The sequence below is a fragment of the Bison bison genome, unplaced genomic scaffold (genome assembly GCF_000754665.1).
Source record: "Bison bison bison isolate TAMUID 2011002044 unplaced genomic scaffold, Bison_UMD1.0 scf7180017864080, whole genome shotgun sequence".
NCBI lineage: Eukaryota > Metazoa > Chordata > Mammalia > Artiodactyla > Bovidae > Bison > Bison bison.
The window spans coordinates 5,801,736-5,815,787 of NW_011494652.1; the positions used below are offsets into that span (position 1 = coordinate 5,801,736).

The following is a 14,052-nucleotide window of genomic DNA, read 5'->3' on the forward strand; positions in this document are numbered from 1 at the left end:
CGGGGGGTCTGACTCAGTTTCCCCCTGGGTGTGGGGTGTTGGGGGGAGCGTTGACTCAGTTTCCCCCCGGGACCCGGGGTGGGGGGGCTTGGGCAGTTCCAACTTAGTTTCCTTGTTAGAGGAGAATGTATCTGACTCAGTTTCCTCTAGGGATAGTGGGGGTGCCCTCCCTTAGTGTAACTTAAAACAGAAAAGGCCGTGACTCAGTTTCCCCTGGTGGAGGGAGGCGGCCATCCCTGGTTTCCCTCAGGAAAAGGGTGCTTCTGGCTCCATTACCCACGCCCCTAGTTTCCCTGAAGGTTCCAGGTAGCAGGCCCTGACTGTCCCAGAGAAGGAGCCTGGCTCCCTCTCACCTCAGGGAAGCGGGCCTTCCCTGATGAGGACAGGATGTGGGCTCCTGCTGACCCTTGTCTCCCTCTCCTTTCAGACCTCTTCCCCCTCATCTTCCCTGCAGGTAAGTGGACCATCCTTTCTCAGTGGGTCGGGAGGAGCTCCCCAGGGTCAGGAGCGATGGGGTCAGCCGGCTGATGGGCCTGGCCCGCATGTCCCCTGCAGAGCCGGCGCAGGCCTCTGGCCCCTATGTGGAGATCATCGAGCAGCCCAAGCAGCGGGGCATGCGCTTCCGCTACAAGTGTGAGGGCCGCTCAGCTGGCAGCATCCCTGGAGAGAGGAGCACGGACACCACCAAGACCCACCCCACTATCAAGGTCAGCAGAGCCCCAGGGCAGGGGACCCAGAGTCAATAAGGCTGGGACTTGCTTTCAGCCCCCACCCCACCCCCCCTCCCGAAATCTGTGTCTGGGAGTTGGGTCTGGAATTCCAGCCCTCTAGGGTGCTCTCTGTACTTTGGACAGATCAATGGCTACACGGGGCCAGGGACAGTCCGCATCTCCCTGGTCACCAAGGACCCCCCTCACCGGCCTCACCCCCACGAGCTAGTGGGGAAAGACTGCCGGGATGGCTTCTATGAGGCTGAGCTCTGCCCGGACCGCTGCATCCACAGGTGAGCTTCTTAGGGGTGGCAGGGGGTGGTGGAAGGTGGTGATGAGATGGGAATCGGAAAAGCAGGCAGTTATATTGCTGTTACAATGTTAATCGTTTCTGGACAGAGGGCAGAATTCCTCACTGCTTGCTTCCTCTCCAGCTTTGAAAGCTGATTCTTTTGTTTTGAAACTGTGTGTCTCCTCTCTCTAGTGGATAGGAGGAGCTCCATGTGAGCTCTGTGGCAAAGGTGTGGGTCCCTAATCACCTCTGAACCCCTGACTCCTGTGGCTGGAGTGTCACATCTCTTCTAGTCAGAATGAAAGCCATTGAACCAACGGCCTTCCCTGAAGCTTATGTACTGGTTGACAGAGGCAGACCGTAAATAAATGTACAAATAACTGAACAAGATACTGTTAGAAAGTCGTCATTTCAGTGATGAAAATAAAGCAGTAACAGATTGGAAGAATAGCCTGAGGTGGGGGAGGTGAAGGAGCTGGTCCCATTCCTTTGCACTGGGAGGTCAGAAAGGCTTCTTGAAAGTAAGACCTAAATGTGAGAAAGTAGAGAAGCACAGAAGGGACATGCCCAGCAGAATGAACAGGTGCAAAAGGCTTTGAAATACGAACGAGTGTCATGTCTTTGGAGGGGGTAAAAGAAAGCCCTGGGGCAGAGGGTAGGGAGCTGGCAGGGACTGTGGCTGGGGCCAGGTGGCAGGGCACAGGGCCTTGTCAGCCAAAGTAAGGAGTGGCTTTCACCGTGGCACAGTTGGGTGGGGTGGCATTCAAGGGGGTTAAGAATGGAATGATCACCTGGTGAGTGGGTGGGGGATAAGGGGCAGAATGGGCAAGGCAGGAGGGCCCAGGCTCTGCTGGAGACAGTGGAGCTTATGCCTGGGGGGCCTCAGCTTTCAGAACCTGGGGATCCAGTGTGTAAAGAAGCGGGACCTGGAGCAGGCCATCAGCCAGCGCATCCAGACCAACAACAACCCCTTCCAAGGTGAGGGCGGCGACGGCGGAGGCCTGGGCCTGCCTGGAGCACCTCCAGCTGCTGTACGCTTCTGAGGCCACCTTCCCCTCACGTGTCCCTCACCGGCCAAGACGCGGTGCCCGTTCAGTACATACACCCGTTCAGTACATTTTACCATTGGAGAAACAGACAGAGAGCGGGGACGTAGGGGACAGGACATCCAGGGTCACAGGTGGAGTCAGTGATGGGTGTAGAACCTTCCCACCGCCCTCCTCTAGGACTCCTGCTATTTCACACACCTTCCAACAGCCCTCCCAGCCCAGAGCTACCCGCACACCCCGCTCCACCCCAGCTCCATCCCCGGCCCCGGCCCCGGCTCTCCTGACCATTGATTTTTCTGACAGTTCCCATAGAAGAGCAGCGCGGGGACTACGACCTGAATGCCGTCCGGCTCTGCTTCCAGGTGACAGTGCGGGACCCGGCAGGCAGGCCCCTCCGCCTGGCGCCTGTCCTCTCTCACCCCATCTTTGACAACCGTGAGTGGTCAGGGAGCCGCAGGAGGGGGAGAGGGGTGGGCCTGTGAGGAGGAAGGGAGAGGTGGGGAGGCGTGACCTCCAAGAGTCGCTCTGACTTCATCCAGTCATCCAGCACATCAGTTATCCCCTCTGTGCCCAGCGCTGTGCTGCCCAAAAAGACGAGGCAAAGGAGACACAGAGCTGCCCTTGAGGTGCAGCGTCCAGGCTGGCAGGGAGTCAGATGGGAGATAGGCATTTCCAGCCCATGACGAGAGGTTGGTGTGCCCAGAACTGTACTGATGACTCCAGGAAATGAACTTCCAGGAACGAGATAATGTTAGAAACTAAGAATTCAATGAGGAAAGCTCACAGGAAGTTTACAGATGGATTGGGCTGACATTGGTCAACTGCAGTTTTAAAGTAGCCAGTAGGATACGTGAAAATAAAAAGGCTTTGGAGCCCCAAGGCCGGAAAACCAGGATGAACCAGTGTGTGGGGGGGTGGGGGGCTCAGGAGGGAAGGATTCATTGCCAAGGCGGGTATGAATGGGTCTTGAATACTGCTTGGGTCAGGTGGAGAAACAGCAGTTGTGATCGCTTTGGTTCTCATAGGACTGTATGCTTTGTGAGGGCAGAGATGTTTACCTTTTGTGTGTGGTTATGTTCTTCAGGCCTAGAGCAGAGCTGGGCACGGAATAGGTACCGGTAGATAAAGAGTTGCTGAATTGGTTGGTGTGAGGCGCCAATGGGAATGGTTGAACCTTGGCTGCAGAGGTGTAGTCAGCAAACTCTGGACAACCTTGACCCTAGGCTGGGCAGGAGCCTTCTTTTCCTGCAGGTCAGCCTGGGAGACCGCTGGTGATTTAGAGATTCCTTCCTTATTCCCACACCCTCAGGCGCCCCCAACACCGCCGAGCTCAAGATCTGCCGGGTGAATCGGAACTCTGGGAGCTGCCTTGGCGGGGATGAGATCTTCCTGCTGTGTGACAAGGTGCAGAAAGGTACACAGCCAGAACGAGGGCTGGACCCAGGAGCAGGAGGCGAGGGGCAAGGCTAAGCAGACACACTAAGTATTAGGGAGCTGGTTTAAGCACTGTCCCCAACTCCTTGGGGACAGCAGGGCCATGCATCTCTAGAGGCAAGTATCGGCAACTGCAGGGGGCGGTGGGCTGGGGGAGCTGAGCACCCATGCGGCCGCCCTATCTCCTGCAGAGGACATCGAGGTGTATTTCACGGGACCAGGCTGGGAGGCCCGAGGCTCTTTTTCACAAGCTGACGTGCACCGGCAAGTGGCCATCGTGTTCCGGACGCCGCCCTACGCGGACCCCGGCCTGCAGGCCCCTGTGCGCGTCTCCATGCAGCTGCGGCGGCCTTCCGATCGGGAGCTCAGTGAGCCCATGGAATTCCAGTACTTGCCAGACACAGGTACCCAGCTGGGCAGGGCAGCAGTAGGGCTGTGGGTTCCAGCCAGTGGGAGTGAGGCTGGACTGGATGCCACAGCTGTAGGGGAAGGGCAGAAGCTGGGGGTGGGCAGAGATTTCCATAATAATCAGAGTCTTCTCACCTCATTTAATAGTGATGCCCAAGACTTACTGAGCTCTTGTGACGTGTGGCCCTATTCCAGGCATATCAGTGAATTACCTGATTTTATTCTCTCATGAACCTTTTGAGGTGGGAGATAGCATCTAACTTGCCTGAGGTCACATAGCTAGTGAGTTATAGACCCAGACCTCATTTGAACCCAGGCCGTCTGGCTCCAGGGACCTGTTGCCGCACTGTATCTGTGCTTATCACCACCACACAGCCATGGTGTGGTCAGGGCTTTCGGGCATCTGCTCAAATAGGAACAGCCAAAATGATCCTTTATCTGAAGCCTGTCATCCAGCCTGAAAGTGTGTCCTGCTCTGGGACCTGTCTAACAGTCTGGAAAACAAGGCCTGAAACGGCCATCAGTTCATTCCACCAGATGAGGACTGAGTGTCCACTTGGCACCAGGCTCTGCGCCAGGTATTCTCAATCCAAAGATGGATAAGACACGTTCCCTGCCCTTTGGGAGCTCGGTCACATGAGGAAGAGACACATGCAAAGCAGAGCCTACGTCACAGAATGACGAAGCAGCGAGGTGTGTGCAGAATACTGTGGGAACTGGAACCGGCTGCATGGAGGAGGTAGCATTTAGGTTGGAGAAAGACCCAGAAGCGCATTCTCTAGGCGGGTGGAGTGGAAGGGCAGGGAGCGGGCACAGCACGTTTGGGGACAGCTTTGTGGCAGGGGGTCACATCGTCGGGCAGTGAGCAGGCTCCGGCAGAAGGACCTTGAAGGCTGGACTCGTGTTCATCTGGGGTTACATCCTAAGGCCTTGGGAGCCACCAAAGGTTTCTGAACAGAGAAGTGATGTGAGCAGGTCTGGAAGCAGCCGGCAGAGGATCTGAGACGGGGGACACAAGGTGGGGAGGTTTTGGAAGATGTTCCAGTCGTTCCGGGAGAGAGGGTGCTGTATGAACCTCACAGACGGAACGCACGAGACCGTCTCACCCACCGCTGGCCTCCTCCGAGACCCTGAGCCCTACAGGCCCTGTGTGTCCTCCTGGGGACCTGTGCTCTAGCTGCTGCCTGTGCTCGGAATGCTTGGCCCCCAGATCTTCACGTGGTGGGCTCACACAAGTGCTTCCCTGGACCCCTAAACTAGATTCCTTGACCTTACTTGGGTGCTGTTACGTCACCCTGGGCCGCCACCTCAGAGCTCCTGTCACTTGTGTCAGTGCCCCTCTGTCACTTGGATGTCACAGCTTTGGCGAAGAGGAACCTTGTCTGCTTACTCAGGGCCATACTTCCCGTGGCTCGAATGGAGCCTGGCACGCAAGTGCTTGGTGAATGTGTGTCTAGAGGGTGAATGGTGGGGTGTGAGAAAGAGGAAGCTGCTGAGGATGTGTCCAAGGTTTGGGAACAGGGCAAAAGAGGTAGGGCGGGAACACCGAAGGGGAGAGAACCAGGGTCAGGTGTTTGAGGTGAGACGGTGAGGTTCGCTTTGGGCTCTTGATGTTGAGTGCTTTGGGCTTATCCAAGTGCTACAGTAGTTAGAGAGTTTGGAAAGCTCCAGACTAAACTTGGGAACCATCAGACAGAAGGTTAAGAGTCTGTTGAAGTCTTAAGCCAGCCTGTCGTGCCCGGGCTGCCCCAGAGCGCAGAGCGCACAGCACCAGGCCTGGTCAGGGCTGGACAGGAGCAGGGCCGTCAGTGGTGCAGGTGAGAGAAGCCTGAGGGGGGCCCTGCGACGGCTCCTGGCCCCTGACTTGGGGTCACCTGTGTCGCCTTTGGAGGGCAGATTCAGCTAACGGAGGTCTCCTCAAAAAAGTCATGGCGTTCTTTTAATTGTGGAGTGTCACAGAGTTGTGCTGCTCTTCTCATTGGCTGAGATTTAGAGAAAGGGTCTTGGAAAAGCTTGTCCTCTCGCCTACCTCCCGAGGGTCCTTTGGGAACTTTGGGGGTCCTACTGGTACAAGCAGGACCCACTTCCCTCCGTTACTTTCTCAGACGATCGTCACCGGATTGAGGAGAAGCGCAAAAGGACGTACGAGACCTTCAAGAGCATCATGAAAAAGAGCCCTTTCAATGGTAAGAGGGGGCAGCCGGAGAATCAGAGAGCAGTGGGTAGGGAGGGGACCCTAGACACCAAGAACTGACCTAGCCTTCACCCCACAGGACCCACCGACCCCCGGCCTCCAACCCGGCGCATCGCTGTGCCTAACCGCGGCTCAGCCTCCATCCCCAAGCCAGGTGAGGATTTCCTTTAGGTCATCACACCGGAACTGTAGGCTCAAATCTGTTCCACCCATGGCTTCGACACCTCTTGGAGGGAGTCGAGCAGTCTCACCAGCAGGTGTCTGAAACCTGCACTCTGTTGGGCTCCTGTTTCTCAGGGCCTGAGCCTTGGTGGCCTAAAATCAGAGCCAGCTGGGAAGCGGTGAAGATGCTGATTCCCGGGCCCCTTACAGACCTGGGGAATCAGAGGCTTGGGAGGTGTGTCCCAGGAACCAGCACCCTCCTGGGGATGAGAACCCCTGTGGTGTCGGTTAAACCCACATTGAATGCCTTGAGATGCAGAAGTTTCAAAAATGCAGTCTCTGCTCTCAGTTCTCCATTGAAGTGGGGCAACCAAACAGTCCCCTCTGAAGTAGCAAAACAGCAACCTGTAATGCATGTGCTGCTATGTCTCAGAGGAGGAGGAAGAGGCACTGCTCCCTGCTGGCTGCTCGGGCACAAGGTTGTGCCCGTTCTGAAAGCATCCTTTCTTCTGAAGGCTGTGAGAGCTTTGTGGGCCGGGGTAGACAGGCAGGGCTCCACGGAGGTGAGCCTGGAACTGGGCCCTACAGGGGAGGCCAGATTGGCTAAGAAGAGGGAGTAGGTTGCCGGCGGTGACACCACAGGGAAGGGCTGAGCCTCAGCACTCGAGGCAGCGGCTGGGGCACAGAGGATGGGGGGCGAGGCTTTCTCTGACCCCTGCCTCTCTGTTTCTCTTCTCCAGCTCCCCAGCCCTATTCCTTTACGCCATCTCTCAGCACCATCAACTTTGAGGAGTTTTCCCCCATGGTCTTTCCTTCTGGGCAGATCCCAAGCCAGACCTCGGCCTTGGCACCAGCCCCCACCCCGGTCCTGACCCAGACCCAAGTCCTGGCCCCAGCCCCGGCCCCAGCCCCAGGCATGGCATCAACCCTGGCCCAGGCCCTAGCCCCAGGCCTGGCTCAGGCTGTGACCCCGCCTGCCCCCAGGACCAACCAGACGGGGGAAGGGACACTGACAGAGGCCCTGCTGCAGCTGCAGTTTGATACCGATGAAGACCTGGGGGCTCTGCTTGGCAACAACACTGACCCTGCCGTGTTCACAGACCTGGCATCTGTCGACAACTCTGAGTTTCAGCAGTTGCTGAACCAGGGTGTACCCATGGGCCCCCACACAACTGAGCCCATGCTGATGGAGTACCCTGAGGCTATAACTCGCCTGGTGACAGGGTCCCAAAGGCCCCCTGACCCAGCTCCCACTCCCCTGGGGCCCCCTGGGCTCACCAATGGCCTCCTCTCGGGGGATGAAGACTTCTCCTCCATCGCGGATGTGGACTTCTCAGCCCTTCTGAGTCAGATCAGCTCCTAAAGGGGTGACACCCGCCCTGCCCAGCGCAGTGGGTTAGCAAGGGATTGAAGCCCTCCCAAAGCACACACTGATGGATTCTGAGAGGGTGGGCTCCAGTTGCCCCCAGCTGCCTTGGGTGATGTCTTCCTGGGGAGGGGGGGTGCATTTTATTCTTTTATTCGCAGTATCTCTCTCTCTTTTTGGAGGTGCTTAAGCAGAAGCATTAACTTCTCTGGAAAGGGGAGAGCTGGGAAGAGCTCTTCCATCCCTTATCCTGATGTTCGGCTCCAGGCTCTACAGAAAATTCTGGGGTCCCCCAACCTCACCCTTCAGCATCTAGTACTCTCCTAGAGAGATGGGTAGGCTGGAGCTATGGCCTTGGAGACCACAAAGCCTTATTACAAGTGTCTTCCTCAAATCATAGATTCATTTATACCTTGAGGCAAAATAATCCCCGTTATGCGCCCCTCTCTGGTGCGGCATTCTTTGTGCCTAACTACCAGCCTTTGAGGGCCTGGCCTTCCCCGCCCGCGGAGGTCTCTGCCAGCTCTTCCCTTGCTGGGCTGTGGTTGGAGGGGACTGGTGGGGCAGTATTGGCCTTCTCCAGGATCCAGGGAGGTTCTCTGAGACTGCTCTGTTCTCCTTTTCTCAAGTGCCTTAATGGTAGGGCAAGCTGTTCAGAGTCGGGGAGAGCAGGCTGGCTGCTCTCCAGTCAAGAGGCTCAGTTTTTACTGAAGAATCAAACCATTTATAGACTATTGCTTTTTCTACTCTGAACTAATAAATTTGTTGCCATGCTGGCTAGAGATTTGTCTTCTTTGAGCACACTCTTTCCTGGTCATTTCAGGCTGGATGTTGGTGATACAGAGTTGGAGGGACACGTTTGAGAATACATTGCCACTGGGGAGCTTGCAGTCCACGGACACCTGTGGACACTCCTAGCTACCAGCCAGTGAATGAAAGCAGGCGGCTGTGTGGGGGCGAGGGGAAGTCCTAGCCTAGCGAGAGCCCGGTTGTACCCAGGAGTTGTGGGGATGGAGCATTTTCAGGAAGGGCTTCACAAAGGTCATGCTAGCTTCAGGTCTATACAGAGGGGCTAGCCAGCATTTATAGGTAAGCGGGGTAAGAGACGATGTTGGAAAGATTCGATGGGTCAGTCTGTAAAAGATGAAGAGGCTCGGCTAACAGGTTTGGATTTCATCTCTTAAGTGGTTGGGGAGGGAGGTGCCAGGTGAAGGTCTGTCCTTTCATACCCTGCCCTGGGAGGACCAAGGAAATCTTAAATCCGAAGCCGCCTCCTCTCCACCACCGCGCACGGCCCAGGAGTCCTGAACAAAAACCAAGCCATGGCCCAAGGGCTAGAGCCGGACATCCTTCCGTTTTGTCCCGACGCACGCGCAGTAAAGCAGTCAGCCACCGGCCCTAGATAAGCGAGGGCCTGCCTTCCCGAGTGCGCAAGCGCACAGATAGCTTTCCACAACAGGGCGGCCAGGCAGTGCGCTTCGGAAAAAGCCCATGCTGAGGCCGATGGCGTCGCAGGGTTGCGGGAGGGTGAAGGCAGGAGCACTCAGGTATCAGTGAGACGTTGCTGCAAATCTAGCGAGTCCCCTGGGAACACAGGAGGCCCAGGGTGCAGGTTCCGATGGCGTCTACGAGAAAAGATGCCAGCTGGCGGCGGAATGTTGGGGAACCGGAAAGCATCTAGCGACTCTTGCTGCTCTGCGGCGTTTCTGTCGGGGGGCGGGGTCTGAAGCAGGTGTGCCACCCTGGGGCCTGGCCCAGCCGTACTAACGCCCGAGGGGCGGGACCCAAGAGCCGTGGCCGGGTCAGGACCCCGGCCGGCCGGAGTGCGTGCGGAGGTGAGGTTTGCAGCTGCTGCGCTGCGGGCGGGGCCAGGGCGAGCGCCGGGAAGGACCTGGCGGGGTGGTAAAACTCCTCACCCGAGTAAACTGATGGCCGAAACTGCCCGCGGTGTCGCCAACCTGAGCCCCGGAGGGAATTAGTGAGTTCGGGTCCTCCACCTCAGGCTGTGCCTGGCTCTTCTCGGCTTCCCCCAGTGTCCTGAAGTGACCTCCCGCGCTCCCCCGAAAGCCCTCTCCTGGCCCTTCCCACACTCCCTGAGTGACCTCATCATGACCATGGCTCACCAGTCCAAAATCCTTGTCTCCAGCTCAGACTTCTCTCTCCTGTGCGCCCGCACTCTGGACATCTCACCCTGACATCCCTCAGGTCTTTCAAAATCTCGGTGCTCCAAGGGACCCTAGCCATCCCTGGCCTGCCCTTTCCCCGCAGTCATGGCCTTACCAGCCTCCAGGGCTCCTGTCGGAAACGGCCACCACCGTGGATTCTGCACCTTCTCCCCTAGCAACTTGAGTTCACTTCCTCACTTGGTCCTGGCAGCTGTGCCCGGTTATCCCCACCCCCACGGCCATTCCTTAGTTTAAGCAACCACCTTGCCCACTGGGGCTGCAACTACAGCCACCTCCCTGGCCATATCTTCCCTGTAGGGCTCTGACACCCACATCTCATCACCCTCCTTTTGAACATCTACCCACCACATCACCAGACCCCCGTTTTCTGCAGACTCACAGCCAGAGAGTAACCAGAGCCTTCCACCCTGCCTGTGAGGGATCCTCACTACAGTCCACCAGGTGAGAGCTGGGACCCAGTGCTGGGAACCCCAGTGCCCCCATTCACAGCCCTTTCTGATTCAGCTCCATCCTCCTCTACCCTGGGTCCCTGCAAAAGCCAATTCCAGTCCAGTAGGCCCCCAACTGGTCCTACCCAGGATACCCTTGACTTCTCTATCTTGTGAACAGGACAGTAAACCTCTGCAACTCACATTACCTCCTCCTGATCCCGACCCTGTTTCTCATAGCCTGGCTCATCCTGCCAAAGCCTAAGTCGGTGGCTTGGGTCTCAGCAGGGCTGGACAAGGCATGTGATGCTGGGCAAGTCAGTGCCCTGTCTGGGCCTCAGGTCCTGAAAACAGAGTTTAGACACAATCCAAATTTGGACCCGCTGATGGACCTGCTACTCATGGGAAAGAGCCCAGCCTGGTGAGGAACAAGGGGTCAGACGCTGGTGAGGAGGAAAGTGAGTTGGAGACATGGAAACATCTCCCAGGCAGCTAAGGCAGAGAAGCTCCTACCTCTGGAACTGGGCCCTGCAAGATCTGGCCAGGTGACAGGAGTGCCAGGCTTGGGGGCTCAGTGTCTGCAGAGAGGAGAGGACTTCCTGTACCGGGGTCAGGGCCTTTAAAGGGGGGCGTGGCCAGCACCTTCCCTCCCCTGCCCAGCAGGTCCACTCTCTGCCTCTGATCTCAGCCCCTTGGGTTTGGTTGCAGGGAAAGGGCCTGGCTCCTACAGTTAAGCAGAATCGGTACAGAGTGTGGCGACTTGCTTCCCAACAGACCAAATAAATGTTTGTGGGACAGAAAACAAGGAATGGCCTAGCCTCAGAGAACCCCCCAGTTTGTGGCAGCCCAACTCTGAACCAATGTCCCCAGGGCTTCCCTAACCAGTCCCGGGAGCTTGGCCGGAGCCTATGGGAGCAAAACCCCTTCCCCCATCACGTCGTACACACATGTGTAGACACAAAGAGCAGTGGCTTCTTTATTCCCTGAAGTCCCCTTTTCTCCACAGAATATTTACAAATGGGTGGGGTGAGGGCAACTGTGTCACCGAATAATGGGCCGGGGAGTGGGGCAGTGCTAAGACGCGCCTCGCGCACGGAGAGTTCCTGAGGAGTTTGTGCGGCCCAGGGGCCCTGAGCAGCCGGGCAGTTCCAGCAAATGGGCAGCCAGGCTGAGGCCCGCCTGACGGCTCAGGCCAGGTCGGTGGCCAGGGAGCCCAGCTGCTTGGAGGCCAAGAGCAGGCGGGTGGCCGCACTCTCCGACTCGGCCTGCAGCCGCCGGTTGTTGTGCCGCAGGCTCCGCACCTCCTCCTCCAGGGCCGCCCTGTCTGCCTTCTCCTGCAGGGGCGAGAGTGGGGGGAGGCAGGAGTCAGGGTGGCTGGCCCCCCAGCCCCGCTCCCAGGGCACCCGTGAGTCCCCGCGACCCGCGGCCGCCGTGTCACCTTCTGCAGGTCGTCCTGCAGCTTCCTGAGCATGGACTCCAGGTGAGAGACCTTCTCGGACAGGCTGCTGGGTTCCGGCCTGGGGACATGGAAGTCAGGACTCAGGGGGACCGGGGCTGGGGGCGGCACCACGGGCTGGTACCCAGACCCACCCGTGTGAGAGGGGCCCAACCCCCATCTTCTGACTCAGGTGTACAGAGCTTCCCTCTACTGCGTGGGCATGAACACTGGGCACAGGGTGAGGGTAAGTCGGTGGAAGGCTTACTCAGCATCAGACTTCGGAGTTCCCTTGGCATCTCCACTCTCGAGGATGGGCTGTCCTGTGGGAACAGAGGGACCGTCCGGGCACGTAAAGGGAGAGAGCCCCACTCTGGCTCCCGCACCCCTGATTCCCACCCCCTACCCCCGGAGCACCCTGGTGGCCTCACCCTCCCGGGAGAGCGACTCCAGGATGGTGTTGCAAGTGGAGGCGATCTCCGAGATGGACTGCCACTCGTCTTCCAGGGTCTCGCTGCCCGCCTCAGACATGACTGTGGGCAGCGAGGCTGGGCTCAGCCAGGGAAGCGCAGGCCAGGCCACCTCCCACTCTGTTCCTAGACCCCCACACCACCCTTGCTCCAGACTCACTTTTGCTGATAGAGTTCCTCAGAGACAAGGTTCGTGGCAAAAAGGAGGCTCTCAGCTCGGGGGCCGGTTCGTCCTTGTCCTCAAAGCCACCGGGGCTGCCTGGCCCGTCCTGGGGGGCGGAAGTGGGTATAGATGGGGGATGCCCATCATGACCACTGTGCCCACCCCTGCTTGTGGGGCTCCAGAGCCTTGCTTCTGCTCACCTGAGTCGGGGGTGTCTCCCTACCCTCACTGGGTGCTGCCGGCTTGGCTGTGGTGGCGAGGAGGAGGTCTGGGGTGGTGTTGGGCAGGACTGGGGCCTCATCGGACAGGGAGCTGCGAGGGCAGGGACGGCTCAGCACTGGGAGCTGTGCCCGCCTGTGGCCCCTGCTTGCAGAGGCCTCCTGGGGTGCAGGAGAGGGGAGGCCGAGGGGGTACCTGCTGGGTGACGGCGGGTTCTGGCTGTGCAGGAACTCGGTCCTCTCCTCCACCAGGTCCCCAGGCCCTGGAGGACCACCGCTGTCATTCAGGCACACTTGCAGCAGCTGCTTCGTGTCGGGCAGTAGGGCCTCGGCGGGGGCCTCATCCTGCACCAGCTCTGCAGCCCCCCGCCGGCTAGGCTCCTGCAGAGACAGTGTGTACAGCTCCGAGAAGCTCCTGCGGGGGGGAAGAGGGGGTCAGGCGGAGTGTCCAGCACCACCAGCCCCACTCCCAGCTGTGCCGGAGACTCGCTTCCAGGAGGAGAGCACGCCCAGCTGCCTAACAACAGTGAAAGAAGCCTGCCTGGCTGCTGGCCATTGTTCCCGCGGGCATGTGTGTGCGTGTGTGCTCAGTCACTTCAGTCATGTCTGCCTCTTTGTGACCCCATGGGCTGTAGCCCACCAGGTTCCTCTGTCGATGGGACCTCAGTTCAAATCACAGGGCTGCCCGCGTGTATCCTGAGCAAATCACTCTGTATGTCAACTTCTCCAACTGTGAAATGGAGATGATTCTACTGATCTCCTGGCTTGCTGTGAAGGTTTAAATAACGTGGGAAAACCACTCAGCGTAGAGATCCACAAAGTACTGCCTGGGCACAAATCCAGCCTCTTGGCTTTTTTTCTGTTTTAGCAGATGTGCCTGTTTCTGGAGTACTGAATACTAAGGATAGGTTTTTAAGATCTTAAATGGTTAGGGAAAAAAAAACACAAAAAGAATGTATCAATGGCATGTTAAAGTCATATCAAATTCAAAGAGTCCACACTCATCATTTACGTGACATCTGTGGATGCTTCTGAGCACCTGTGAGAGAGTTGAGCACCTGCAGCAGGGACCAGATAGCCCAGAAAACCTGAAATATTTTCCGTCTCTCTCTTTACAGGAGAAGCCAGCATGTCTCTACTTTAAAGTAGCAGATAGTCAATAGTATGTGTGAGGGTGTCTTTGAGAAAGCTAGGCGGGGCTGCAGTACGATCTTTCCCGCAGTGAAGACAGTGCTTAGTTGGCTTCCTTCTACCCATAAGGAACGTGCCGTTCAGAGAAATTAAATAAGGGACGTGGGGTTCTCTAAGGGAAAAGCCTCCACGCAAGGTTCCTGTCGCCAGTGGGACACAGTAAGCATAAGCTAAGCAACGCGGTGGCCAAGCTGCCCGGTCCTCCCACCGCCCTGAGTCCCGGCACCCTGACCTGCGGGGCCGGCCGCTGTCGTCGGGGGGCAGGACGGTGACGCAGACCTTGGGCGCCGAGCGCAGCAGCTGGGCAGCGGCCTCGGGGCCGAGGCTGGGCAGCGTCTGGCCGCAC

General features: G+C 57.9%; 2 protein-coding genes across 2 annotated transcripts in view; one reads left to right on the forward strand and one right to left on the reverse strand.

The window, feature by feature from the left end:
* The first annotated feature begins 116 nt into the window (after positions 1–116).
* Positions 117–8,397, forward strand: RELA (v-rel avian reticuloendotheliosis viral oncogene homolog A). Its single transcript, XM_010837790.1, has 10 exons — positions 117–454; positions 556–707; positions 855–1,003; positions 1,889–1,980; positions 2,355–2,486; positions 3,361–3,465; positions 3,677–3,889; positions 5,999–6,079; positions 6,167–6,241; positions 6,990–8,397. The coding sequence occupies exons 1-10, from the start codon at positions 388–390 to the stop codon at positions 7,610–7,612; spliced, it is 1,689 nt and encodes a 562-aa protein (XP_010836092.1). The 5' UTR covers positions 117–387; the 3' UTR covers positions 7,613–8,397.
* Positions 8,398–11,179: 2,782 nt separating this feature from the next.
* Positions 11,180–14,052, reverse strand: part of SIPA1 (signal-induced proliferation-associated 1) — a 9,721-nt gene continuing 6,848 nt past the window's right edge. Inside the window, exons 8-15 of the mRNA XM_010837844.1 lie at positions 13,939–14,052; positions 12,712–12,930; positions 12,498–12,609; positions 12,295–12,403; positions 12,096–12,197; positions 11,933–11,987; positions 11,668–11,746; positions 11,180–11,563 (exon numbers count right to left, since the gene is read on the reverse strand). Of these exons, the coding sequence (XP_010836146.1) occupies positions 11,417–11,563; positions 11,668–11,746; positions 11,933–11,987; positions 12,096–12,197; positions 12,295–12,403; positions 12,498–12,609; positions 12,712–12,930; positions 13,939–14,052 (937 nt within the window). The 3' untranslated portion in view covers positions 11,180–11,416. The remainder of the gene's footprint in view (positions 11,564–11,667; positions 11,747–11,932; positions 11,988–12,095; positions 12,198–12,294; positions 12,404–12,497; positions 12,610–12,711; positions 12,931–13,938) is intronic.

What these genes read in the sequence shown, in the direction of transcription:
- RELA (XM_010837790.1), top strand. Translation starts at nt 388, where the DNA reads ATGTGGGCTCCTGCTGACCCTTGTCTCCCTCTCCTTTCAGACCTCTTC. An exon ending in GTGTGACAAGGTGCAGAAAG is followed by an intron (nt 3,466 to 3,676) that starts GTACACAGCCAG and finishes TATCTCCTGCAG; the next exon opens with AGGACATCGAGGTGTATTTC. An exon ending in CCAGTACTTGCCAGACACAG is followed by an intron (nt 3,890 to 5,998) that starts GTACCCAGCTGG and finishes TTACTTTCTCAG; the next exon opens with ACGATCGTCACCGGATTGAG.